This window comes from Cucurbita moschata, unplaced genomic scaffold, assembly GCF_002738365.1.
Source record: "Cucurbita moschata cultivar Rifu unplaced genomic scaffold, Cmos_1.0 Cmo_Scf00003, whole genome shotgun sequence".
NCBI lineage: Eukaryota > Viridiplantae > Streptophyta > Magnoliopsida > Cucurbitales > Cucurbitaceae > Cucurbita > Cucurbita moschata.
In genome coordinates this window covers 2,798,454-2,826,324 of record NW_019268519.1, presented here as the reverse complement: position 1 = coordinate 2,826,324, position 27,871 = coordinate 2,798,454, and the positions used below count along the sequence as shown (strand labels likewise).

Sequence of the window (27,871 nt, the reverse complement as noted above, 5' to 3'; positions counted from 1 at the left end):
CCCCCCCCCAAGGTTTTTCTATGTTTCTTCTTTCCCCTTTCCCTTTCTCTATTCTCTTTTATTATTCTTAATTAATACGGCGCCGTTCCCCATACATTATAACTCCATTCCCCACGTTCTCATTCTATTCCTCCAGCTTCAGTTCCCCTTTTTCCTTAACCCCATTTCTTCTAACTTCTTAAGCTAACATACTAACTTAAACGAGCTCTTGTTGGTTCCCTATTCACTGTATTATTTATTGAAACAATTCTGTTAGTTTTGCACTGTTGATGCATGTAAGAACTGCATAATATTTGAATTTTGTATTCAAGATGTCATTAAAGCGTGTGAAATCTTCGGGCATGTTGAGGTGCTTCCGTGTTTGATTTACTTTTTGCCCTATTTTTAACTGATATTTCAAGGAATAAACTAATTGAGTATAATGAATGAGAGGCAAAGAAGAGAAAGTAATAAAAAAGGGATGAAGAAAAGGAAAGTAGGAGATGGGGTTTAGAGATAGTGCAATAAATAGGTGAAAGTTTGGAGCTTTAGCAGAGTGGGTGTCTGGTTTGGTGCAAACTGAACAGGAAAACTGGTGTTGGTTTGTTTCTCCACCACTGGAATTGCCATTATTCTCGTTTCCTTGCTTTTGGCAGCGTTTCAACAGTTGGGTTTCTCGGAAAAATCAAATCAAATCAAAGGTTGGGCATTAATACCAACACATCCTGCAAGATCTTTTATAAAGAAGATAAGAAAAAGAAGAGAAAAAGTTGTTGTCTCTTTTAGTCTTCAGTTTTTGGTTTGGTTTTCCCTCTGCAACCTCCAACCAAAAACCATCTTCTTCTTCTTCCTCTTCTTTTTTTTTCTCTCTGCAGTCAAACACAGAAAGCATGATTTCAGTTTGGTTTGATTATCTTTATAATTAGTCGTTTTTAGGTGTAATTAATACATATGAGGATGCAGGTGGAGAAAGGAGTGTGAGTCTATGGCTGACCAAATGGCGTAGTCCTCAAGGTTCGTTCTAAACTCTCTTATGCCTTAAATCTTATAGGAAAGCAATTGGTATTAAGTTGGGAGTAATTGATTTTGGGTATGAATATGTACGAATATGGGAGATTATGGCATGGGAATTGAGTGATGAATAAGGGTTGTGAGGTATGAGCTTTTGGTCTGAAGCAGATGGTGTGTCATATGAACTTTATCCACCACACGTGATGGGCGATGTGAGAGAGAGAGAGAGAGAGAGAGAGAGAGTTGGTGAAGTGAAGGCAGTGAGTGAGGAGAATTTGTACACAATTTGGGCATACTATGTCTTTTCAAAATCCTTCACTTTTGGCTGTGTGTTTTTTTGTTTTTGTTTTGTTTTTTCACTTTAGTTTATGCTTTTTGACATAGAGATGTCAATAACATTCTCTGTAATGTCTCTCATCTCTGTACCCTCCACTACTTCCTTCTTCTCCTCATCACTTTTTTCAAAACATTTTGCATTTTGCATTTTGGGTTTTTTTATTGTGAATATATCTGTATGGGCATTGACTTTCTTTTGTGCCACTCAAAACACCCCTCTAACTAATTATTTGTTGTTGTTTTTTTTTTTTTTGAAATAGGAAAGAAAATTAGAAGATTGTATCTTCTTTTAACTTTAATTTTGGTTTGATCAACTTCTATTAACTTGTGGTGTACTTAAAAAAAACTATATCTTACTGAAAATACTCAATTAATTTTTGTCCTGAATTTGAACCATTAACTTGTTAGATGTTGAACTATAACTATGATGACAAAACACTTAATTAGATGGAGAACACATTGAGTTGAAACCTATTTGTGAGATCCTACATCGGTTGGAGAGGGAAATGAACACATTGGTTGCAGAGGGGAATGAAGCATTCCTACAAGGATGTGGAAACCTCTTCTAAACATATGTGTTCTAATATCTGTGAAGCTGACGACGATATGTAACGGGTCAAAGTGGACAATATGTGTGATTGATGGGTTTGAGCTGTTACAAATGGTATCAGAGCTAGACACCAAGCGGTATGCTAGCGAGAACACTGGGTCCCAAAGGGAGGTGAATTGTGAGATCTCACATCGGTTGGAGAAGGGAACGAAGCATTCCTATAAGGGTGTGGAGACCTCTCCTTAACATTTACGTTTTAAAAATTATGAGGTTGACGACAATACATAACAAGTCAAAGCGGACAATATCTGTTAACAGTGAGTTTAGACAGTTACACTATTGTTTCCATTCCAGCTGGTTTTTTAGATCTTTCATTACAATATGATATTGTCTATGATAATACAATGTCTACCTTGGTTGGTAAGAGTTCACTTCTTAATGTCCTTATTTTGTATTTATGATAATACAATGTCTACCTTGAACCCAAATTTGCATGATTGTACTTGTGCATTCAAATGTCTTCACATCAATAAAGGGGCTGGCTGTGTTTCTCTCTTCAATAATCTTTTAATAAATGGAGACAGGGTCACATAACCAATGAGGTGAAAAGTTAAATAAGAGGGGGGGGGGAGGGGGGGATTGAAAGATGAATCTTCCCAAAATCCAGAATTGTGGTACTTGAGCAGTGAGTTGTGGTTCTCACACAGTTTGGGTGTCGTATTGTGTTGGTCAATGAATCTTGGTCTGATCCGTAGCCATCGAATAAATATGAAGTGGGAAAAGTAAAAATCGAATACCGACAGATCGAATTATCTCCTTCTCAGTCCTCTCTTTTCATTTTTCTCTTTTGACATTTTTCTTTCACCAACACCACAACCTGCATCTTCATGCCCTGTTCAACACATTCTAAATGTCAAAACACACAATCTTACTACCAAACCCACTGCTCTTCCTCTAACCATTACTCAGGAAATTGTTTTGAATAATAGCTTAATCACCTTTGAATGTTCTTCTTCTTCTTCTTCTTCATGTCTCTCTTATGATGATGCCATGAGTGTACTAAAACCGGATGCTTCTTCCAGCTGCTACAGTTCCTGGGAGAAATTAGTGAGAGAGAGAGAGAGAAAAAAAAGTTACAAGCTTTCACTGGGTGGGGGGTGGGGAAGAAATTTGACGTGTGGCTGCTATAACAGAGGGTATTAATGGTGTCTGGTTTGTAAAGAACAGTGAAACAATGAGAAGAGACTGAAATTCTGCTGAGGGGAATTAAGTATGGGGGGGGGTGTTAATTTGGTGCATCTGATTTTCCACCCTTACTTTGTTATGTGTTGTCTTAATACCTGTCTGCTTTTGACACTGTGGGTGGGCTTTGGGATGAGTTAAAGCTCCTTTTTGTTCGCTGAAAAGAGTTTGTATTCTTTCCCCATCTTACAACTTTGTCCTCTTCTTCCTGCAAAAACCACTGGGAATAAATAGCATTCCCTCACACGTTGTCCATTAGGACCACTCCCTTAATCAACCCTTTTCCTTTTCTTTTTCATTTTTTTATGCTTCTAACATTCATTTTTTCATACCATTTATGGGAGAAAATTTAGTTGTCTGAAAGAAGTGAGGTTTGTGTAAGTTGGGGTCAAATATTATGTTTGACCCACATGATCTCATTAACATCCGACAACCAGTCACTTCACTTCGATCCTATCATATTAAAGGCAACAATAATACATTAACCCCCCACCCATTGTTTTTTTAGTACAGAAACACATAATTTAACCAATCTAAATATGCTTTAGTTCATATGTGTTACTGTTTTCTGTAATTCTGAAAGAAATAGATTTGGTTAGCCAACTAACCAGGAGGATATGGTGCAAAGGCTCCAATTTCGAAGATGGGAAAGATGAAATGTGTTTAGCTTATTAGATTCCAATTCCACTGTATATATAGAGCTTGGGAGAATAAGTAGAGGACACTGTCGAGATATGATGCCATTACCTTCTTTTTCTCTCTTTCTCTGATAGTTTTTCCTTTTATCTTGCGCTTGCTAGCATGTTTGCTGCTTTTCTTTTAAACACCACACCTTGAGAACATGGAAGTTGCTTATTGCCACGGCACAAATTTTCTCCAAGTTTTCTTTTGTCGGCTTTCAAGTCGTTGAGTGTTGTGCTGAGTGACGAGTCTTTCTGTGTTAACAGAAGAAAAGAAAAATGCCCTACATGCATATGGAGCCAGAAGAGAAACATGTGATACCATCTTCTCAAATGGTGTTAAAATCCCTACATGCCTCAAAGGATGATGAAAAGACTAGTTTATGGAAAAGGAAAGGAAAAAGGAGAGCGAAAGGATTTACCATGGAAGAACTGAAACAAGAGGAGCTTGATCCAAATCTGGAGTTTCCCTCTTCTTCTTCCTGCAAAAGCTTAACATTTCCAAGAAGGCCAGACTTTGGCTCGCTGGGGACTAAATGCTTGGTTAAAGCCAACCACTTCCTAGCCAAAATACCTGAATCAGACATAAGCCATTATAATGTAAGATGGAAACAAGTCATAGTATTGATCAGAAGATTTCTTCAAAGAGGCAATAGAAATATGAAAGTTGAGTGTATTTTGTTGAGCTTGCAGGTTAAGATAACCCCAGAAGTTACTTCTCGTAAACTGAAGAAGAACATACTGACCGAGCTGGTCAAACATTATAGAAGCACAGAGCTGGGGATGCGACTGCCAGTTTACGATGGAGGAAGCAACCTGTACACGGCCGGATTGCTGCCTTTCACATCAAAAGAGTTCACTGTCATTTTGGCTGATGAGGAAGAGGGAGCAGCCACTCCCAGGCACTTTCTTTTCTTTTTCTTCACATATTCTGCTCTTTCTTTGTTGGTAAACTTTAGTTTAATACGGGGTAATCATATCAGGGAACGAGAATTTAAAGTGCAAATAAAGTTTGTAACTTTAGCTAGCATGCACCAGTTACGAGAATTATTTGCTGGTAAACAAGTTAAAAACCCTCAAGAAGCTTTGACCATCATTGACATCGTCTTGAGGGAGCTTCATGCTCAAAGGTTCGTATCTAATGGCACTTTTTTGGGCCTAGTTTGTTGGATTCATGTTCTGGCTGCATTTATGTTTTCAATACTGTGGTGAATTTCAATCTGGAATTATAGATATATATCAGTTGGGCGATTCTTTTGCTCTCCTTGCATTAAGAAACCTCAGCATGTTGGGGGTGGTTTGCAAGTTTGGCGTGGCTTCTATCAAAGCATCCGACCTACTCAAATGGGATTGTCACTAAATATTGGTGGGCATCGAAGTTTTCTTTTCCTAGGCTTCTACTTGGCTGTGTTTTGTCTGCCTGAATTGACTTTTCTTATGGTTTTCTTTTGGGAATTGCATCTCATATCCAGACATGTCATCCACTGCATTCATTGAAGCAATCCCTGTCATTGATTTTGTTGCTCAAATCTTAAACAAAGATGTGTATTCAAGACCACTATCTGATGCTGATCGTATCAAGGTACCATTATTCTTCTAGATACTTTTTGCTTCTCGAGCATGAAATTTGGGTTATAATATCAGAGTTTGAATGTTTCTGCTCTGAACTAGTATTGATGCTTTTTTTGTAAGATTAAAAAAGTGCTCAGAGGTGTAAAAGTTGAAGTTACACACAGAGGAAATGTGCGAAGGAAATACCGAATTTCAGGACTAACAACACAGCCTACAAGAGAGCTAATGTATATAAAAGCTTGGCCCTTTCCCTCTTATTCTGCATTTCAGATTGCCTTTCTCTCTTTGATGTTGTTTCAATTGAGTTGTTTTGCCGCAGCTTCCCTCTTGATGAGCAAATGAACATGAAATCTGTAGTTGAATACTTCCAAGAGGTGTATGGATATACCATTCAGTACACACATTTGCCTTGCCTTCAAGTAGGAAACCAGAAGAAGGTGAACTATCTACCCATGGAGGTCAGTTCTGCCAACTAACCATCAAGTTACCTTCAACGCTCGAATCTTTTGTCCGCAGAGAGTTTATGTGATGTTTTTCCTCAGGCATGTAAGATTCTTAAGGGGCAGAGATACACAAAAGGACTGAATGAAAAGCAAATAGCTTCCTTGTTGAAGGTTTCATGCCAAAGACCATCTGATCAAGAAATGGACATTTTACAGGTCCAGTTCATAATTTCTTTTCTTCTTTCAATCTACTAAATATATCATTGTATTGGACCATGCAAAGACATTAGTTGTGTGAATACTCAAAGAGAAAAAATAAAATAATCATTTGCTGCATTTCAGACTGTTCATCAGAATGCATACGAGGAAGATCCATATGCAAAAGAGTTCGGAATCAGCATCGACACCAAGCTTACATCGGTTGAAGCACGAGTCCTCCCATCTCCATGGGTACTTGGGAACTAAATTTATCAATACCACATCAGATTCAGCTTCACCTTTTAACATATTTCTCATTTTCATTTTTTTTTCCTCTAGCTAAAATTTCATGACACGGGAAAAGAAAGGGAACATCTGCCTCAAGTTGGTCAATGGAATATGATGAATAAGGTTGGTCACTTCCTAATGTTCGATGTGTTATTATGTATATCATAGAAGGATATTTTACTTTCTTCCCCCATTGCAGAAAGTAATAAATGGAAGTGTTGTAAGATATTGGGCTTGTATCAATTTCTCGCGCAACGTCCAAGAGAGCATAGCTTGTGGTTTCTGTCAACAGCTGGTCCAGATGTGCCAAGTCTCCGGCATGGTAAACAGTTGCCTGTTCTTGAGTATGTTCAATAAATTGAGAATTGCCAGCATTCTCAATTATCTTGCTTTAATATAATTTTGCTGATCTTTCTATCAGGAATTTAACCCAGATCCTGCAATTCCTATATACTCCGCAAGACCAGATCAAGTGAAAAAGGCCTTAAAATATGTATGTAATGCAGTTTATACCAAACATGAAGGAATGGAGTTAGAGTTACTGATAGCCATTCTTCCGGACAACAACGGCTCTTTATATGGTATCAGTTTTCACTTGTGATATATCGATACGAAAACTTATAACTGTGAAATAATTTAGATCATCTAATCCTTGTCCAAGACCTATGAGTGCCTTCAAGTCAACATCCTCATGTATAAGAAGCTATTGCTGTTAAAAATATATTGTAGGATAGCTAACTGTCAGTGTGTAAAAAGAAAAGGTCTGGATCATCTGAAACATCCAACATTACCTGAATGACTTCAACCTGAAGATGCTGATATTTATAAAATTCCCAACATTTTTAACAAAGCAATATGACCTTCTATTTTATCTAAGAGCAGTAAAATTTTCATTCAGGTGATCTTAAAAGGATCTGTGAAACAGAGTTGGGATTGATATCGCAGTGTTGTCTAACAAAGCATGTTTTCAAGAAGAGCAGACAGTATTTGGCGAATGTGTCACTTAAGATCAACGTCAAGGTCTCTACTCAATAGTTTACCTCGCAATTCTACCATACATAATCACCAATCTTATCTAATATTGGATTGATTTTTGTGTTCTATAAAGATGGGTGGAAGAAACACTGTTCTGTTAGATGCTTTGCGGTCAAGAATTCCACTAGTCAGTGACATACCAACAATAATCTTTGGAGCTGATGTCACCCATCCAGAATCTGGAGAGAATTCTCTTCCATCGATAGCTGCCGTAAGCTTTTCCAAAATGTTCAATTACTTAAATTCCTTCACACGTTTTCATGATTGAGCCACTCTGACATGTGCCATACAGGTTGTGGCTTCCCAAGATTGGCCAGAAGTTACAAAATATGCTGGATTGGTATGTGCTCAGCCTCACCGAGAAGAACTGATTCAAGATTTATTCAAAACATGGAAAGATCCTCATCGCGGCACAGTTGCCGGGGGTATGATAAGGTGCGTAATCGAGAGTGTACAATTGAATGGAAATGAAATAGCTTAATCCTAGCTGCCTGTTGGGGGCTAACGAAGTTAGTTCTTTTGCAGGGAGCTCTTGCTTTCATTTAAGAAGGCCACTGGACAAAAACCATTAAGGATAATATTCTATAGGTAATATGGGGGTTAAACAATCACGTGAGAGACTTCACTTGGAGTAAAATTGGGGCATGTGAAGCAGCTGCATTATGATTTATATATGTACCATTTTATGCTTGTAGGGATGGTGTCAGTGAGGGTCAGTTCTACCAAGTTCTACTGCACGAACTTGATGCCATACGCAAGGTCTGTTATAAAGCTTACATTCACTTGCTTTCTATGCTGTTGTCCCAAGAAAGCAAGGTGGACATATTTTAATTCAAATTTTGGCCACTCTATAGGCTTGTGCTTCACTAGAACCCAGTTACCAACCTCCAGTAACTTTTATCATTGTCCAAAAGCGACATCATACCAGACTTTTCACATCCAATCACAGTGATAGGAGCAGCACTGACAAGAGTGGTAATATTTTACCAGGTAATACATTTGCAAGCAAGATATAGCAGAACGCCTTCAAATTTTGTCCTACAGAAAGGGACTTCTCTTAACTTTTTGTTTTAGAATTTTCAACATATGTCCTTAATTTGTAGGTACCGTCGTGGATTCAAAGATATGTCATCCGACTGAGTTCGACTTTTATCTATGCAGTCACGCAGGAATCCAGGTATGGTGTAAGAGAACAATCATAATGGACAAAACGTAACACTCAAAATATTAGAAATGGGATATTGAAGCTCAAAACTTGCACTAACAGCAAAAGGATAAATTTATATTTGGGTTTTCTTGTTTTCAGGGAACAAGTCGTCCCGCTCATTATCATGTTCTTTGGGATGAGAATAATTTCAGTGCTGATGACATTCAATCTCTGACTAATAACCTCTGTTACACGTAAGGATCCTCAAATTATCTTCACAAAATTTCCCAATACAGCTTTTTTTCTACTATTTGTTTAAACTATAAACCATTAACTTTCCTACAGATATGCTCGGTGCACAAGATCAGTCTCAGTAGGTAATTCCTTGACAATACCATCTGTTCCAATTTTTCCAGTTTCTGGTAGATTTTGGTATAATTAAGCTAGAATGGTAGTCTAAGAAAACGTTGTCATACCCATCTTGATTGTTTACTTCTATGTTACTTTACTTGAATTTAAAGACACAAAACGGGGATTGCAGAATCAAGTACTTACAATGACATTTATGGTGTGATGCAGTGCCTCCAGCATACTACGCTCATTTAGCGGCGTATAGAGCTCGATTCTACGTGGAACCCGACGCCCAGGAGAATGCGAAAAGGTGCTGCACTCGAACCACAAATGGGTCCAGCGTCCGGCCTTTGCCTGCACTGAAAGAGAGAGTGAAAAATGTGATGTTCTATTGTTGACACGAGTAAAAACCAAGAATGAGAGAAATCGGAAAGCGATTTGTTCACAATCACACTATATACGAAAATATATATATCTATGTATTATGAAATTTCTGAGCAATGAAAAATTTTGACCAAGTTTACCGATTTTGAATTCGCCTCTCTTCGACTTTCGCGGTTGATTTGATGGGGATCGTTGACTCCTTCTCCTTCCGTTGAAAATTTTCAAGCATTGCCGCCCTAACGCCTTGACCCTGAATTTGATTGGGACTTGCAGGGCCTCCAGCCCCAAACAAGTCGTAATGAACAGCAATTTCAAATTTAACCCCATTATTTATTTATTTATTTATTTATTTTGAAAAGTATCGAAACAAAATTGATATTTTGAAGGGAAAAAAAAAACACTAATTATAAAATTTATATTTAAAAAAAGGATCACTTAAATTGTTAGGCAATAAAGGTAATCAAATTTTGTTTAATAATATGTATTTTTATCTAATTATTATCATAATGATTATTATTCTCGTGTGCAATCTTTGACTTTTCAGCTTAAAAGTAGATATCTTTAGTGGTTATGTTCTTCTTTTGACTTAATGTACATGTACAGAGATTTATTAAGCAATTTTATAATATACTAATTATTATTTTATTTGAGGGTACAATAATTTGAGTAGATAAGTAGGCAGAAGAAAAAATATAATAAATAAAATTATTATATATCAAGAGTATCACCTTGATTTCTCTTACCATATGGTAAGATATGCTATAAAGTATGTCTATATTGTGATTATTCAACAACTTTATTTGATTATATGAAATTTCAAATTAATTTAATTATTCATGGCGCCTACTTTTCTATACCAAATTGAAATAAATATTTAAGTAATATTTTAGTATAGGATAAGATTAACACTTTTTTTTAAGTATTAATGTCTTTTCAACTTAAAACATGATACTGAATTAAGACATAAGTAAAGTGTGTTTGAAATTTGAATAAAGAACGGGAATAATTTAAACTGAAAAGGCGGGAAGACGGTGAAGGAAGGTGGCTATATTTATTTAAAAAAAGTAGACCCGATGATTAAAATTAATAATAATATAAGAAAATCTTGATTATGGATTTCACCCACGTAATTTATGACATCCAAAGGTGTGATTTGGTGAAAAGTTGAATCACGGTTGTTTTGATTAAACAAAATTAAAATTGGCACTAAAGGGTCTTTACTTTTAAATATTTAAATTTAGTGAATTAGTGGTGAATAAATTTATATTTATAAAATATAGAAATTAAATTTAGAAGTTTGGGAGGTAAAATGTAATTTAATTATAAATATGTGTGTAAGATAAGATTGGCAGAAGGACGGACCAGAGGCTGTTTCCCTAGTCTAGTCCGCAGAGGATCCTATCCGAAATGATGGGCCGGAGACTACGACAGGTCTCTCTCACGGAAGATTGACCCACGAGGGACGGACCAGGTAAAAAATTATGAATAAATATTAATTAAAAGGATTTAAAAGAAAAAGAAGGGTGAGGTGGAAAAAATAATAATAAAAAAGAAAGGAGGAGGGGTAATATCGCTGTCCACGTGGGAGATAAGTGAGACGTGAATGTGGCGGTCGATGCAGAGGTAAAGGTGGTCCCCTGGGAAATATTTTTGAATGTGGGCCATGGGATTTTCCGACTTAGTCAGCACGCAGAACGGGATCACGTGAAATTAGGGAATGGTAGGCCACATATCGGGTCTACTGGGTCCGGATTCTTCCGGATTGACCCGCTTTTTCATCGGCTTAATTTCCTCGACTTGCGGAAGCTTGTTTCCTTAGCCATCTCCAGTTTCAATTTTGTTAAATTTCATTGAAAGAAAAAGAAAAAAAAGAATAAAATTGTGATTGAGAGAAAGAATGATGAGGAGAGGGAGTGGTTGTGGAAGTTTGAAGAAGAAAAAGGAGTAATTTAGTGTACCAAAAAAAACAAAGAAAACGCCCTTCTTTTAGACATTTATTTGATCAAACACTTTGGAGGGGCCCAAATTATACTGCACAACAGCACAAGTTGAGTCAGTAAAGGGACGGCCCATGGACAGGCCAGCTGAGGTGATGCCACAGTTCGCACAGCACGCCCTAGCTGTTGCTGCATCTGCCTTACACCTGCACCCTCACCCACACACACTCTCTCTCTCTCTCTCTCTCTCTCTCTCACGTGACTCATAATCCCTTTAACCATAACCGTAAATTACTGAAGTAATGGGACCCGCAAAATTACAGGGAATGTATATATATTAAGCTAATTAATATCAATTTTTTAAGGAAACAAACGGTACGAAATTCAAACTTTAAAATGAATTATATATAAAAATAAAAGGTAAATGTATGTAATTGTTAAATTTAAAAAGTTATTTAGAGAGATAAAAGAGAAAAGGAGTAGGACCAACTATTATTATGGAAAAATGGAAAGAGAAAGGGTGGAACCCACCACCATGATTATTAAAAGAAAAAAAAAATGAAGAGAAAAATAATAGAGGGTACCGAATTTGAGTAAGGGAGCATAGGTAGGTTTAGCGGCGGGCTTGTTACTTAAAATTTTAAACTCACGGCTCAAACAGCTTTAAAGAAAGTTATAAATTATTTTGATTCAGCCAACCAGCCAGGTAGTGGGGGTCCCGTTTTGGCGACGTTGGGCGAGTCCGTTTCTTCCTTTAGTGTCGGGCAATCCCACATGCCACCCTATTCCAATCACCCCCTCCTGGGTCTCCTTTCCCCAAAACACAACCCCACAACTCTGTTTCTTTCTTTTTCCTGTTTTTTGCATTTTCGTCCTCCTCCATCTCTTCTCTTTTCCATTGCCCCTCTCCCTTTTCTTTTATTCCATTTTCATCCCCTGTATTTCCTATTTTTTTCAACCAAACCTCTTCCATTTCTGCCATAAATTACTAATTACCAGCTCTTAATTTCACAACACGTTAACTGTGAGTTGAATTTTGGAAATATGATTATATTTATGTAATAAAGAAAACAAGATAATGGATTTGAAAGAATAATAAAAGAAGTGGGTGAAACGTACGGATAACATTCAACTTGTCCCTGTTAAAGGAACATATAAATAAGGCAGTAATTAGGGTAGGCCTCGCTGCTCCTAATACCAACCTTAACATATTTCATTTTATTTATTTTAAATAAATAAAAACGGAAGAGGCACTTCACATTAATTTTGAATTAATTCTTCATTAAATATTTATTTAATGGACCAGAAATTAAATGTAACATATGGAGGAATTGGTAAATGAACGGGGGATTAGGGATAGGCAAAAGGAGTAATTAGGGATTAATAATTAAAACCTTTTGATGGGTAAAGCTAAACCACACATTAAGAATTACAAGATTAGATCCAACGTCCATATCATTGACTCTTTATATTCAAATTTAATGCAGTCTGATGGATGGAACTACCATTTTTTTTTCTCTGTTTTTCTTTTTTGGGTTCGATTGGAATTAAAAAAGAAAAAAAAGAAAAAAAAAGAATTTTACATTATTATTAATTTTATTTTATACTGTTCCTCCGAATGGATGATTTGCAGTTGCATCCGGCGGCGGGGCGGCCTGCCAAGCCGAAGCCGCGATGAGAGGGCGGCTGTGCCACCCGAGCGTTAAACACCCTTCGTTTTCCTCCACGGAGAATCCCTCTGCGGAGAAGAGCGTTAGCAGCATACTGGCTTGTTTGAAGGCGTTGGATCCCAAATGGAGGGCTCTAAAACCGGCTTGTCGGAGCCGAAATCTCCACTTGACAAGCGGCTCATGGCGCTCCACTCGAGCTGGTCCTTCACAGCTCACCACGTTGCAAATCTCCCTCTGTAGATACATCTCCGCTAGAGCCTTCTCCGGCATCATACAGCAAGCTTCAAGCGAATCGAACATGGTGGAGTAGTAAAATAGCGCCTCTGTGAACCGATCCAAGAACCCGGTCTGGTTGTGGTCGGCTTCTTGCTCCACTACTGTAACGATCTTCGGGTTCAAACTCCGGATCCATCCCAGAACCATTTCCATGGCGGAGGAGGACCGGTTGTTGTTTCCCAGTAGCCGGTGGAGCTGCATAATAGAGTTCACCGCCACCGTCTCCTTTGGATTCACTTGAAGCATCCACGGCTTCACATCTTCCAGCCTCGACGCTGACACGCCGCGGAAGGCGAACCGAACGTTCACCGACCGGGCCAACTCGGCGAGCCGCAATCCGATTTCACGAAGCGAGTCACGGCCGTCAGAAGATGGTGGGCCAATGCCGGTTAAACGAAGAAGAGGAGGGCCGCCAGGGCGGAGAGCGAGGGCTTGGATTAATGCCGGCCATTGTAAGCCGTGCATTAGATTGAAATCGATGACGTGGACACAATCGTGACCGTCGAAGGCTTCTAAAATCGCTTGATTAGCGGTGAAATGCGCGAATTTAAGGTAAGGGCAAGCTTCGTAATAATGGTGATATAAAAGCTCGTTTTCGTAGCCGGTGGTGGTAATGGTTGTGTCATGCGGTGTAAACACGCGCCGAGTGAGCGCGTCGATGAAGTAACCAGCGACTTTTCCGATGCCGCAATCGGTGTTGATGCCAGAGAGCAAACTCTGCATTTCGACAATCAGAGAACCAGCCAATGGGAAATCACCACGGTGAATTGAATCGGCACACGTAACGAGCATGTGAACGAGCTTTATACCGGAATCCTCCTCCATAGCGGTCACGACGGTAAGTTGATTGTGAGATAAATTCTGGTGTTGCGCAGCAACACAAGGATCGGTCCAGGAGACATTTCCAGCCGTCTGATTAGAACCGGGAATAAGATCAGGGAAATCGAGGATATCGGACGGCAACGAGGTGGTTTGATTCAACTCGGAGAGAATGGAATCGACCCAAGACGCGATGTCGGAAGGATTGTAATGGACAGTCCCTGAGGCGAGTTGAGAGATCTCGGAGGAAGAGTTAACCATGGCGGATTCAAGGCGTTCGAGGCGTTGAGCGACGTGGTGAAGGTCGGAGGCGCGAACTTTATACCCTGCGCCGGCGAGGAGGCCATCGATGTCCTGGGGTTTGGTGACGGTGGAGGAGGAAGAGGAGGAGCTGCCGCTGCTGCTGGTACCAGAGGAGGCGGCGGAGTCGAAAGGGGCCATTAAATTGATTAACAAACAGAGAGAGAGAGACAGAGAGAGATGGATTGGTTGTTGAAGAAGAAGAAGGAATCACGAAAAGGGGATTTGGGATGTTAAGTTGACCATGGCCGTATAGAATTGAAACAATGGAGGTCTGTTAAATTAGGAGAGTGAGGGAGAGAGTGAAAAGCGATGGCTGAATGGGAGAGGACGAAAAGGATTTTAGAAACAGAGACACAGAGGCGGTGCATCTCAGAATTTAACAACAGTCGTGGGAAATTGGAAGTTCAAAAAATAACCAGTTTTTTACTTAACACGCTCATCAAAATCAATTTTATTTTTATTTCCAAAACTATTTTTGTAATAAAAAAAATTAAATCCCAGATTCAAACCTACCACACTTTCCATAAAATGTATGGAGCTGAAAATAACCAGCCATTCCAACGTGGATAAGAACTAAAATTATATCCATCTTTTTTAAAAAAATTATGCTCAAATTGGTCTCATCAGTTGGTAGATAAGTTAGCATAATTTATGTAATTTTATTGTGTGTCGTAAATCCATCTAAATATACGATTAAATACGGAATATCCGTTGAAAAGCGAGGAATAAATAATAATATACACAAAGTACTTTTGTTTGTAATAAAAAAATATATCGATTGTTTTGAAAAAGAAAAAAAAAAATCCCCCAAACAGAATCTCTATGCAACCGGCAGTTAGACACACGTGGATGGAAAAGAAAAACAATTTAAAACCATTAATATTTAAAATTGTTTAAATATTATTGTAGAAAAAAATAAAATATATATTGCATTGAATGTTTACGTTATTTAACGAAACTGTTATGAAATGAATGAAATTACAAATTACCAAATGCAGAGGTTTCAATAAATTTTCTTTTACAATGTTTGTACTAAAAAAGAAACAAAGAAGAGTATGTGTAGTAACAAATAGGATTAAAATAAAGAGAAAGCAATCGGTGTATAAAATTGTTGAGAAAAAAAATAAAAAATACACGCTGGATGTAAGTGACAGGTAGACATTGGTGACACAGCGCATTATTAAGGCGTAGTCATGGGGTGATTAATAATGTTTGAATAGAGTGGTCGCAGTCCACGTCATTTAGAGCAACACACAAGAGTGAGTATATTAATCGATTAACTACCATTATTAAGACAAAGATAGCGACACCCGCCCCACTAGCTTCATTTAATTAATCTAATAATTATTGGTATATAGTATGGCATAATAAAATTGAGGGGTATTTGTGTGAAACGTATAATGGAATGGCTCGGCTCGGCTTGGCTTGGCTTGGAGTGAATGACCAATATGGAGGGGTCAAAGTGAATGGAACAGAGAGAGAGAGGTGGAAGTGAAGTGATAATACCGATGCTAAGAGATGAGTATAGGGTACACGCAAAATAAGAATGATTTGTATTTAAAATAATGTTTTTCTCATATCCCGATGCTGGAAAAATGGTTGTAATGTAAATTGGTGACCATAATTTTAATGAAAAATTGGAATAAATATTTAAATGGAAGAAGTGGTCAAAGAATAAAAGGGAGGGAGTGCATGGGAATTAGGGACGGTTGCATGCCATGCATAGTCCCCAAAAACAGCACGATTTTTCATTTTTTGACGACCTGCCTGTCACCCCACGTAGGATCAATGTTGATTTGGTAAACTGCTTACGTGGACGTAGTGTGTTATTTATATTATTTTGGATTTTATAATTGAAAAATAAAAAAATAAAAAGAAAAGAATGGGGTGAGATTTAAATGTGGAAGGTTGGAGGAAGGTTTTTGAGTGGGGGCATGTGCAGAGGGTTGAAATGGCACATGGGTGCTTCTGTCTAATCCATTGCCTCTGGTCCACAGGATCAAATATGCACACATCTTCTTCTTTCTCACTATCAGATCTAAAAACCCCAACTCTCTCTATTTATATATATTTTTTATTTTATTTAAAATTTATTACTAAATTTATAATTTAATCTAAAAAAAAAAGTTCAAAAATACCTTTAACATTATAATAATGTTAAAAAAATGATAATGTTTGAATTTGACGTCACAGTAAGGTCGCTTACATCTCCAAATTTATTGTTTTTTTTTATTGGATCAATATTAATAGTCGAATTTCAAATTCATTTGTAATAAACTTTTTAGATTTTTTTTTTAAAAAGTAAATAGTTAATATAGTATTCAAAAGCCCATGCGTTGAGGCCCAAATGAATTGGGCCAAGCCCGATTTGGTGAGCCAGACAATTATAGGGAAACATACTGCTCCAGCTCTTGAGAACCAAAATTTATCAAAACGTTGAGGAAAATAAAAGGTCAATATCCACCGTCATTATTATTATTAATTTTTTTAAAAAGTTAAAGAATATATTTAAATAGATACAAACGCTTTACGAATTAAAATAATAGTTACCATATCACTACATTTAATATTTACGTTCATATTTTTTGTTAATATCTTATAGACTAAAATATTTGACAATTCGATATTGGCTTAACCATAACATTTTTAACTTGAACAAATACGTTATCAAACAATTTAGTCTATATACCAATAAAACAATTTAGTCAAGTAATTTTCATTTCGACCTTCTAAACTCTAAGTTGGTTTATTAAAATAGTATATTTCAAATAAAAATCTAATGTAAATATCATACATATATATGTGTGTTTATTAAAAGAAATTAAAACAACATTTATTCTATGGATGCTTGAGAAAATGATACATAATTCTTTATTTTTTTAAATAAATACTTTGGATAAGAATATGATAGATAATTACAGCATCACAATTGATAAAAAAAAAAAAAAACCATCCATGATAGTCACGTGTGCGTGTGCTTGAATCTAAATCATTCATTCAGCCCCACGTGATGTTGACGTTGACGTTGATTTGATCTATTCCCATTCTCGAATTTTATGATTGGTCTATTCCTTTCATTTTTTACCTATGTCAAACATTACCTCCTATTTTTTACCAGGGAAATGTTTACCATCAACAAAATTGTTTTATTTTTATATTTAAATTCTATTTTATTCTTGATTTTTTTTAATTTTTTAATTATAAAATTATTTAGTCATGAACTCATTGATCATCGACAAGTTGGATTGATTAAGGTTGGTGCCTTCAACTAAAACTTACTCAACACATGCATTCATACAATTAAATGAAAATAAACACCATTTTTTTTTTTTTTTGTTACGTTATGATATATAATTTAATACTAACATATTATTATGTCAATAACAGATACGTTATCGAACTTGAACCAGACTCAATTGGTCAAAATATATACGATCGAGCTCCAAAAGAAAATATGTATATAAAAAGAAAGCGCACCACTACCGATTCGAAGCTAGCTAGTTATTATCGTCGGTTTAAGCCTATCGGCAAAACTTGCAGTAATGTTATACTCAACCTCTTTCTCTTTGTTGTTCATGCAGCAGGGGCAAAGTCATGATCTGCAACGATGCCTCCGCCGCCAATTACATCGGCGGCAGGTGGAGGAAGGGGCGGAGGCGCGGGTGGGTCGAGATAGTTCTTGCCGCCATTGTTACTATCTCCATGGTTGTTGCAACTGGAGTGGAAGAGCTTTGAAACGGGAGACATTTTGTGTAAGAAATGAGATGGGATGAGGTAAAAAGACACGAGCCAAAGTAAAGCAAAAAGACACGAGCCAAAGTAGTAAAGCAAAAAGACACGAGCCAAAGTAAAGCAAAAAGACACGAGCCAAAGTAAAGCAAAGCCGAGTTCATGACAATGGCAACCCAATCTTCATGCTTTATATAAGCAGGAGGGCGTTGGGATCCCAAACATATTATTATTATTATTATTATTATTCAAATGAGTAATTAAAAATAAATAATAATAATAAAAACCCACTATTTCAATTTTATTCCAACTTCGCACAAAATTGACCTTTATATAATTTGTTGTTTTTTTTAATAAAAAATTTAAGAATAATTTTTAAAATGGGTTTTCAAATTTATTTTGCTCGAGTTTTAATCTGCACTTAATTCTTAATTATTTATATGAATTAAAATTTTGGCAACATATAGGAATCTCCACATTATGACTACATTTAATCATATGTGATGTTAAGTAAATTTACTTAATTTATTGGTTTTTTTTTCTTTCTTTTTTTTGAGGGAGAATCCAATTTTATTTATAGAGATGGGTGTGTACATTATGAGAACACATTACTAAATAGGAATGTGGGCTTCAAAAAGATAGATGCTTAGATGCTCAACCAAAGTCACGTTCTAATTTTATAAGAATCTTCGCTACCATCTGAATGTGGCTTACAATCAATTTATTCTTACATAAATTCGATTAACCTAACTTAATTAGTACGATTTGGGTTGAGTTATTAACTTGTTTGAATTAAGTTGAGTTCAAATAAATAAAAATTATGAGATTAGCTAATTCATTAGTTTCAAATCAATCATATGAATTAAATAAACGACATACACACCTCAAACAATCCTATTTTATGTTTGAGTTGAAATGAAATAATTATTTAATAAAATTGTTTGAGTGGAAAAAATTTAAGATTCATCTTAACCACGGTTGGAGAAAAGTGGGTTGAATTTAATCACATGTTGTATTGTGTATGTGTAAGGATTATTTTGATGCTTATCCAATTCTCATTCTTCCTCTTCACTCACCTTATAGTGGGGGCACTCCAACGTCAAACCTCTTCACTACTCACCTCATGTGGTTCGGTATGGTTCGATACTTTCTAATGCTTTCTTGTTTTGTCTACATCGTAGCGTTTACTCTGGTCATGTTACAATCTTTAAAAATTCTAATCTCAACATTCTTTTATAATATTTGTCCACTTGCATCTTATATATATACGAGATAGTTAAAACTTATTCGAAATCGAAGTAGATTAAAAATGTGAGATTTCATATCGGTTGGAGAGGAAAACGAAATAGTTGTTATAAAGGGTGTGAAAATGTCTTCCTAACAGCCCCGTTTTAAAACCTTGAGGGAAGCCCAAAAGTAAAAACTCAAATAATAAGAAAATTTTTTATATTCCAAAAATATTTAAAGTTTCATTTATCACCTAACTTTCAAATAATAAGAAAATTTAATAATAAGAAAATTTAATCAACTTATGGCTTATGATATTGTCCACTCTGATCCTAAGCTCATAGTAATAATAATAGAGATATATTTCTTTAGTCCACGAGCATCTTCTAAAGTAATTAAAAACAATTGCACACTAATTTGAAAGTAAAGCAAATTTAAAAGAATATTAAATGAAAATAAAAATTGGAACTTTCAGGTGATAAGTAGAAGAGTTGATCAAGTTTATAAAACATGCAAATACTTTGTGGAAATTGTTGTTTTGACTTTGAAAAGTGTTGGAAAAACACAGAAACACGTCCACGGAAGAGCTGAATCTGAATATCTCTTATTTTTGGTTCATAGAATGATGGCCCAGATTTGAACACGTAGATTGTTAATATGATTTGGCTGATTCTGCACCACAAAATTCTCACCAAAGACTAGCCATTCACTCGCCCCCTCGTCTTCAGCCTCCAAATAATCCCACCTCCCCAATGGCAGTTCGCCGGTTGTGGCTCAAATGGCCGCTCTTCAATTTTCCCTCCAAAACTCTCTTGCAGTCTCAACCCCATCACTCGGTTTCGGTTTCCGACCGCCCAATTCTGGCAGACTAATCACCCGAAGCAGAACAGTACCTTCTAAACCCCATACCCGAAATTCCAAGTGGGTCGTTCGATTAAGCTTGGTCGATCAAAACCCACCAAAATCGACGGTCGATGTGGACCAATTGGTGGATTTCTTATACGAAGATCTTCCCCATCTCTTCGATGAACAGGGGATTGATCGAACGGCGTATGACGATCAAGTGAGATTTCGGGACCCCATTACCAAGCACGATACGATTACTGGGTATTTGTTCAATATTTCCCTCTTGCGAGAACTCTTCAGGCCTGAGTTCTTATTGCACTGGGTTAAAAAGGTTCGATCCTCTTCAATTTCTCGCACATTATAATCAATTTCCATCATTACTCATTAGTTGGATCTGGGAGTTCAATCTAGAACGCTATATTGTATTCTTGTATAGTGATTTCATAGAGCTGGTTTTGAATATTAATCTCACTGATTGAGTCGCTCTAGACAGGAGCTTATGAAATAACTACAAGATGGACTATGGTAATGAAGTTTGTTCTTCTGCCATGGAAACCACAATTAGTTTTCACGGGAAATTCCATCATGGGTATCAATCCAGAGACGGGCAAGTTCTGTAGTCATGTGGTAACATTCTCCTTTACTTTGAAAGTGAATTACAAAATTTGTGGCTGAGTTATGAAATTGTATTCAAGCCCATCTCATCCTTTTGTATCGTAGGATCTCTGGGATTCAATACAGAATAACGACTACTTTTCTGTAGAAGGGTTGTTGGATGTATTTAAGCAGGTATTCTCGTTATAATATGATGAAAATCATCTACAAGAGGCTTCTGATGTTTTTTTTTTTTGTCTCTTTAGCTTCGATTTTATAAGACTCCAGAATTGGAATCACCCAAGTATGAGATACTGAAAAGGACTACTAATTATGAGGTTTGTTTTCTACTTCTCTTTTCTCTGTTTCATGATCTTTATAGGAACCTTCTATCTCTGTTTCATGATTCAATGTAAATGTTTTCTTCAGGTGAGGAAATATGCACCATTTATTGTTGTTGAAACAAGTGGAGATAAACTCGCTGGGTCTGCTGGATTCAATGCAGTTGCTGGGTAAGTCTTTGTGAGATCCTACATTGGTTGGAGAGGGTAACGAGTGCCAGCGAGGACGCAGGGCTCCGAAAGGGTGGATTGTGAGATCTCACACTGGTTGGAGAAGGGAATGAAACATTTTTTATAAGGGTGTGGAAACCTCTTCTTAGCAGATGCGTTTAAAAACTTTGAGGGGAACCCTGAAATGGAAAGCTCAAAGAGGACATTATCGGCTAGCAGTGGGCTTAGGCTGTTACAAATAGTATCAAAGCCAGACACTGGGTGTTGTGCCAGCGAGAACGCTGGGTCCTGAAGAAGGGTGGATTGTGAGATCCCACATTGATTGAAGAGGGTAACGAGTGCCAGCGAGGACGTTGAGCTCCGAAGGGGTGGATTATGAGATCTTACATTGGTTGGAGAGGGGAACGAATCATTTTTTATAAGAGTGTGAAAACCTTTCCCTAGCAAACACGTTTTAAAAACCTTGATGGGAAGGCTGAAAGGGAAAGCCCAGAGTAGACAATATCTGCTAGCGGTAGGCTTGGGCTGTTACAGTCTTCCTCTTTTCCTTTAGTCGGGCCACGTTTGAATTACCTTTCTCAGTGATTTTAGAAGGTATTCCGAACTCACTTTAGCAATATTTTGGGACACTGCAGCACAGCACCTATAAAGTCCTACATTTTTTTGTAATAGAAGTATAATTCTTGTTGTTGTGGATGATACACTGTGATTCAATAAACACAGGTATATATTTGGGAAAAACTCTGCAAAGGAGAAGATACCCATGACAACTCCTGTATTCACCCAAACATTTGATTCAGAATCACCCAAAGTCTCCATTCAAATTGTTCTTCCTTCAGAGAAAGATCTATACAGGTGTGGTTAACTGATCCCTCTTCAAATCCCTTGAAATGAAACTATGGAAGAACTGAACACATGAAGTTGTAGTCAAACTCAAACCATTAATAATGCTGCTAAGCTATTAATGAACATCATCACTTCACTTTGTTCAGTTTACCAGATCCTGAACAAGACACAATTGGCTTGAGAAAGGTTGAAGGAGGAACTGCTGCAGTGTTGAAATTCAGTGGAAAACCTACCGAAGAGATTGTGCAAGAGAAGGCCAAAGAGTTGCGGTCTAGTCTCATAAAGGATGGTCTCAAACCCGGTAACGGCTGTTTGCTTGCTCGGTATAACGACCCTGGACGAACATGGAACTTTATAATGGTAAGTCCCAACTCCATTTTCCTTTCCATCATATGTTGTTCTAGTTATGGCTTGACATTGTTTGATCACATATTGAGTTGAAGGACAGATTTTAAGGTTATCTGTTCCATATAAATAAGCACTTATTTGGGGTTTTGTTGGCAGAGAAATGAGGTTCTAATATGGCTTGAAGAATTCTCATTGGAGTAGACCCAATCAAGCCAGAGGTTTTGAAGCCTTTGAGTCCTAATTGATATTTTGTATATATTTTGGCTGTTCTGCGATCAACAAGTTTTGCTTATAGTTAAGTTAGCAAACAAAAATTTCTTGAGATAATGAAAGGGATACCATAAAATCGCATGTTCATTTTTGCTTTCCCATTTCTTATATTTACATTTTGGAGAAAGAAAGCTACTGAGAACAATTTTGATACTTAATTTTCACTCAATGGATAGCTAATGCTATGAAAGTTGTAGATTGGAGGGCATACCAGTTCTATCTTGCTCGATTGTGGACAATATAGGTCGTTTGGTTTGTAAAAGTGAGGTTTTTTAAATCTATAGATGTCTACGGAGCAAAGTGTATGCTATATTGATACAGTATGTGTGAGATCTCACATCTGTTGGAGAAAGGAACGAAACATTCTTTAGTAGGATGGAAACCTCTATGTAGCAGACGTTTTTCAAAACCTTGAGGAGAGCTTAGAAGAGAAGCCCACAAAATGACCTTTTTATCCCTATGTTGACTTTTGACGGATTATTTTTTATTTTTTATTTTTCTCTAGTGTTACAAGTGGTCTTTTAGATACATTGGTCCCATAATTTATTACACACCATTTTCAACGTGTAGGAAGACGAAAATGTTGCCAAGTTTCAATATTGATTGTTATTTTCAGCTTTGGGGCTAAGTTGGACACCTACATTACCGTGTGAGATATACTCCTACTTCAATCACATCCTTAACCTTATCCCTTCCAACAAGCACAACCTTTCTTACGACTCTACCTAGACTACGTAAACCTTTAATAGTCTAAACTCAAAGCTAATAGATATGGTTTGATTTGGCCAATTACGTATCGTTGTCAGCTTCACAGTTTTAAAACGCGTCTACTAAGGAGAAGTTTTCACACCCTGATAAGGAATGCTTCATTCCTTTCTCCAACCAATGTGGATAGGACGACTAACTTGTCAGTTTACTAGTGGATAGGACGACTTTTAGTTGCATGATGAAAATTGGTAGCTAACTACCAATTTTCTTTTAGTATAACTATGTTTTTGACCATACATAACCTCAATATCAAGTGTATATTAAAAACTTGAGTTGCCACTTAAATGATGTTTGTTTGAAGATTAAAGATGTATTATGCAGCATCTAGAGAAAATTGGTTGGAAAAATTATCTTAAATTTAAAGTTGTGAGTATACTTAAGCCAACAATGATAATTTGAACGTATGATGATAGAGATATGTGAAGGTTTGGGGTCCAAAAGGTGGACCGTAGGGAAAATGATGACACTAATAATTGAGATACCATTTCTTCGTTTTATGCAGAGTATATCTATGGATCCTCTTCTACGGCTCACACCCTTTTGTCATTGCGGCACCTATATTTATCTCTTCCCCTCTGCTCTGAAATATCAGGACACTCTAATTCATGGAGGAACAAGTGATTAACACCTTTGTTACAATAAAACACCCTATCGATGGCTTCCCACATGCCTCAGATTTTGAGCTTAAATCCCAACCTCTTCATCTCTGTAAACCCCGGCCATATTGTCCTAAAGAATCTGTGTGTTTCCATTGACCCATATCAGATCAACCGTATGAAGCTCCACAGCTCTTCGCATGCAGTTTCATCTGCCATTCATTTTATCACTCCTGGACAGGTAAGTATTCAAAGTTTTTACCTTTGGACAGTTGGTATATGTCTTGAGATTATGTTTGTGTTTTGGTGGCTTTTGGGTTTGTTTGGAACAGGCGATTAGTGCTGATGGTGTAGCAGAAGTTGTGGGTTCAAGCGACTCTGAATTTGAAAAGGGGGACTTGGTTAAGGGGCGTTGGATGATGGAAGTCCCACGTTGGCTAATTTAGGGAATGGTCATGGGTTTATAAGTAAGGATTACTAACTCCATTGGTATGAGGCCTTTTGGAGAAGCCCAAAGCAAAGCCATGAGAGCGGACAATATCATACCATTGTGGAGAGTCGTGTTCGTCTAATAAGGAATTCATACATTGGGCGGAATTCAGGGTTGTTAAAGCTGAAGAATGCACTCTTAATAAAGTTGGATACTTTGGGATTTCCCTTAACATACTATCTAGGAATTTTAGGTGAGTTGTATGGCTGGTTTGGAATCAATTTTTGTAAGATCTATATTCCTTATAAGGCGTGGAAACCTCTCTCTAGTAGGCGTGTTTTAAAACCTTAAGGGAAAGCCTAACGAGAACAATATTTGCTAGTGGTGGGCTTGGGCCATTATAAATGGTATCAGAACCAGACACCGGGCGATGTGATAGTGAGGACAATGGCCCCCAAGGGGGTGGGATGTGAGATCCCAGGTCGGTTGGAGAGTGGAATGAAACATTTCTTATAAAGTGTGGAAACTTGTCCCTAGGGAACGTGTTTCAAAACCTTGAAGTGAAATCTACCATATCTGCTAGCGATGGGCTTGAATCATTACACTTTTAGACCGTTTTTAAGTAAAAAAAAGAAAAGCTTTAAAACAGTTTGGAAGAATATAATATACTATGAAGAAACACTTATTTTCCTTTTGTGGTTGATCAGGGATGAGTGGCCACACTGCCTACACTGGTCTGTTTGAAGTAGGGAAGGTTAAGGAAGGGGACAAAGTGTTTGTGTCTGCAGCATCTGGCTCTGTTGGGAATTTAGTTGGACAGTTTGCTAAGCTGCATGGTTGCTATGTTGTTGGCTGTGCTGGTTCTGATCAAAAGGTCCAACTTTTCACAAACAATCAATATTAACCATACTTCTTCGTGATTGATTAATTTTGCTTCCCATCGTTAACTTTTTGATCAGTGGAAGATGAGATAGAGAAAATAGTTTTTGTTTTGAAAATTTAGCTAACTCTAATGGCAGGTGGCATTGCTGAAAGAGAAGCTTGGCTTTGACGAAGCATTCAACTACAAGCAACAAAAAGATTTGAAATCCACCATAGCCAAGTGGGAAAAATCTCAGTTCTTCCATTCATTTGAACACTAAAAATACCCAACACATTCAGAACAGTAGAATCATTGTGCAGGTACTTCCCCCAAGGAATTCATACTTACTTTGACAACGTGGGCGACGAGATGCTAGAGGCAGCCATTGCAAACATGAAGCCATTTGGAAAAGTGGCTGCGTGCGGTGTTATTTCAGAGTACACAAAATCAGCAAAACGAGAGGGCCCAAACATGTTGGACATTGTATACAGAAGGATCACAATCCAAGGATTTTTGGTGATTGATTATTGGGATGTTTTTCCAGATTTCATATCCAAGACCGTTGGCTACCTTCGCTCCGGCAAGATTAAGGCTGTCGAAGACATATCAGTGGGGTGTGGACAGCATTCCTGCATCTTTCATCGGATTGTTCCAAGGCAATAATATTGGGAAGAAGATAGTCAAACTTGCTTACTAGTATTACTATCATCGCATCATCATTTCAAGTTTTTATTTCCTTCAGAAACACTGTTCTTTTGTTTTGTTTCAAAACAATTGGAACTTTTCTCTCACATCACATCACTGTTCTACAGTCCACTTGCCTTTACCGACCATTCAATATTCTCCAAAATCTTCCCATTCGACCAATGTGTGGATTCCTATCGTTTTTGGCAGGAAAGAATTCTGTGTTCCACCAGTGTTTTGGCGAGACGAAAACCCAACCCCATGTGACATATACTGTCATTTTTACGCTACTTTGTTACGGGGATCAATTTTTTTTTTTGTTAAGAATAACGAACCTCCGCTATAGTATGATATTGTTCACTTTAAGTATAAGTTCTCTTGGTTTTACATTTGGTCATACCAATGGAAATGTATTTCTTATAAACCCGTGATCAACCCCTTAACTAGCCAATGTAGACTCCTCTCTCAACAACTATCTCCTCGAACAAAGTACACCATAGAGCCTCTGCTGAGGCCTATGGAGCCCTCGAACAAAGTACACTCTTTGTTCGATATTTGAACATTCTATTAACATGACTAAGTTGAAGAGCATGGCTTTAATACCATGTTAGAACCATGACTCTCCACAATAGTATGATACTGTTTACTTTGAGTATAAGCTCTCATGTTTTTACTCTTAGTTTTTCCAAAAAGCCCCACGAGACGTATTCCTTACTTATAAACCCGTGATCAATCTAGGACTCCTCTCCCAACAACTTTAGAATAAGTTAGCAGAGTTGCTGAACGGAGGGAGAAGGAGAGCATGTACTGTTGTGCGCCGAAAGCGGAACAAATGTACTCACAACACCAAAGTTACTCCAGACATACAATATGACACTCAAAACTTAATGATTTCAACAGCAGAAAGAATGGCATTATATAGCCTTCTGCTAAACCTAAAGATAAACTAACAAGCCAAAAAAAGACCTTGAGAGTAGGTCTTGGTCCTAGAGAATAGGACTTATGACAGTGTTCAACAATCTCCACCTTGTCATAAGATCTCCAAGTTGATAGCTAATTTGGTTGCTACCATGTCAACACACTACTCCCTTCCGACGTTGATGAAATCTAAACAATGCCAGAACTTTTCACGAGTGATCACCTTTGTCAACATATCAGCAGGGTTATCAGCAGTTCCAATTTTTAATAACCGAATATCCCCTTTGCTAATAATTTCTCGAATAAAGTGAAAACGGACATCAATGTGTTTTGTACGAGCATGATGGACTTGATTTTTTGACAAGCAAATAGCGCTCTGGCTATCACAAAATACATCTATATGTTCCTGCAAAATACCCAAGTCATTGATCAAACCATGCATCCAAATAGCTTCTTTAAAAGCTTCTGTTACTGCCATATACTCTGCTTCAGTGGTAGACAATGCAACAGTAGACTGCAATGTTGAACGCCAACAAACAGGTCCACCAGCCATAGTAAATAAATAACCCGTAGTAGATCGTCGCTTATCCAAATCACCAGCATAATCAGAATCCACATAACCAACTACACGATTGTCAAGATTAAACATTTCTTGTTTTTGAAACTTAATACCAACATCAATAGTGCCAAGAATGTACCTAAGAATCCATTTTACAGCCTGCCAATGCTCTTTACCAGGATTATGCATATAACGACTCACCATGCTTACAGCGTGTGAAAGATCAGGTCGAGTACACACCATAGCATACATCAACGCACCAACAGCATTTGTATAAGGAATGTTCTCCATATACCTTTTGTCATCATCAGAACTTGGACACATGGAAGCACTAAGCTTGAAATGAGGAGCAAGTGGAGTACTAACGGGTTTGATTGAATTATTCAAACTAAATCTTGACAATACCTTGCGTAGATATTGAGACTGAGTCAACCAGACTGTACCTTTTTTCCGATCTCGCT

General features: G+C 37.3%; 3 protein-coding genes, 2 long non-coding RNA genes and 1 pseudogene across 8 annotated transcripts; 4 read left to right on the top strand and 2 right to left on the bottom strand.

Annotated features, from left to right (window-relative positions):
• The first annotated feature begins 100 nt into the window (after positions 1 to 100).
• Positions 101 to 9,359, top strand: LOC111437044 (protein argonaute PNH1-like). The gene is made up of 24 exons (XM_023074877.1): positions 101 to 680; positions 943 to 993; positions 4,066 to 4,398; positions 4,492 to 4,700; positions 4,782 to 4,928; positions 5,031 to 5,164; positions 5,271 to 5,380; positions 5,491 to 5,597; positions 5,690 to 5,828; positions 5,913 to 6,029; positions 6,156 to 6,263; positions 6,351 to 6,422; positions 6,499 to 6,621; positions 6,721 to 6,880; positions 7,198 to 7,319; positions 7,408 to 7,545; positions 7,627 to 7,769; positions 7,860 to 7,922; positions 8,030 to 8,093; positions 8,189 to 8,324; positions 8,438 to 8,511; positions 8,641 to 8,735; positions 8,827 to 8,858; positions 9,061 to 9,359. Exons 3-24 carry the CDS (start codon positions 4,078 to 4,080, stop codon positions 9,228 to 9,230), a joined length of 2,784 nt encoding a protein of 927 aa, XP_022930645.1. The 5' UTR covers positions 101 to 680; positions 943 to 993; positions 4,066 to 4,077; the 3' UTR covers positions 9,231 to 9,359.
• Positions 1,206 to 14,690, top strand: LOC111437100. Its single transcript, XR_002709392.1, has 2 exons — positions 1,206 to 1,241; positions 14,399 to 14,690. It is a non-coding gene; the product is annotated as an uncharacterized LOC111437100 (long non-coding RNA).
• On the bottom strand, positions 2,417 to 9,126 carry LOC111437087. 3 transcript variants are annotated; one of them, XR_002709390.1, is made up of 6 exons: positions 9,037 to 9,126; positions 4,221 to 4,372; positions 3,866 to 4,082; positions 3,217 to 3,338; positions 2,875 to 2,970; positions 2,417 to 2,768 (listed from the first exon to the last, which is right to left on the bottom strand). It is a non-coding gene; the product is annotated as an uncharacterized LOC111437087 (long non-coding RNA). The 3 variants fall into 3 exon arrangements; XR_002709389.1 differs by having other exon boundaries at positions 3,217 to 3,326; XR_002709391.1 differs by having other exon boundaries at positions 3,217 to 3,326; positions 3,866 to 4,036.
• Positions 12,591 to 14,400, bottom strand: LOC111437053 (DELLA protein SLR1-like). Its single transcript, XM_023074887.1, has one exon. It carries the CDS (start codon positions 14,357 to 14,359, stop codon positions 12,755 to 12,757), a length of 1,605 nt encoding a protein of 534 aa, XP_022930655.1. The 5' UTR covers positions 14,360 to 14,400; the 3' UTR covers positions 12,591 to 12,754.
• A 5,178-nt stretch (positions 14,691 to 19,868) lies between the features above and the next one.
• On the top strand, positions 19,869 to 22,678 carry LOC111437064 (heme-binding-like protein At3g10130, chloroplastic). Of its 2 annotated transcripts, none has more exons than XM_023074894.1 (8): positions 19,869 to 20,354; positions 20,513 to 20,650; positions 20,744 to 20,812; positions 20,884 to 20,955; positions 21,047 to 21,129; positions 21,853 to 21,984; positions 22,122 to 22,335; positions 22,480 to 22,678. In XM_023074894.1, the coding sequence occupies exons 1-8, from the start codon at positions 19,956 to 19,958 to the stop codon at positions 22,522 to 22,524; spliced, it is 1,152 nt and encodes a 383-aa protein (XP_022930662.1). In that variant the 5' UTR covers positions 19,869 to 19,955; the 3' UTR covers positions 22,525 to 22,678. The 2 variants fall into 2 exon arrangements, with proteins under 2 accessions (XP_022930662.1, XP_022930671.1); XM_023074903.1 differs by having other exon boundaries at positions 20,067 to 20,354; positions 20,517 to 20,650.
• A 1,185-nt stretch (positions 22,679 to 23,863) lies between these two features.
• LOC111437077 lies at positions 23,864 to 26,262 on the top strand (annotated as a pseudogene).
• Positions 26,263 to 27,871: the final 1,609 nt, after the last annotated feature.

Excerpts from the sequence above, each read along its gene's own strand:
- LOC111437044 (XM_023074877.1), top strand. The coding sequence starts at position 4,078 with ATGCCCTACATGCATATGGAGCCAGAAGAGAAACATGTGATACCATCT. Across the intron at positions 4,399-4,491 it reads CAGACATAAGCCATTATAAT|GTTAAGATAACCCCAGAAGT; the intron begins GTAAGATGGAAA and ends TTGAGCTTGCAG. Across the intron at positions 7,770-7,859 it reads GTTGCCGGGGGTATGATAAG|GGAGCTCTTGCTTTCATTTA; the intron begins GTGCGTAATCGA and ends GTTCTTTTGCAG.
- LOC111437053 (XM_023074887.1), bottom strand. The coding sequence starts at position 14,359 with ATGGCCCCTTTCGACTCCGCCGCCTCCTCTGGTACCAGCAGCAGCGGC.
- LOC111437064 (XM_023074894.1), top strand. The coding sequence starts at position 19,956 with ATGGCCGCTCTTCAATTTTCCCTCCAAAACTCTCTTGCAGTCTCAACC. Across the intron at positions 20,355-20,512 it reads TATTGCACTGGGTTAAAAAG|ACAGGAGCTTATGAAATAAC; the intron begins GTTCGATCCTCT and ends GAGTCGCTCTAG. Across the intron at positions 21,130-21,852 it reads GGATTCAATGCAGTTGCTGG|GTATATATTTGGGAAAAACT; the intron begins GTAAGTCTTTGT and ends CAATAAACACAG.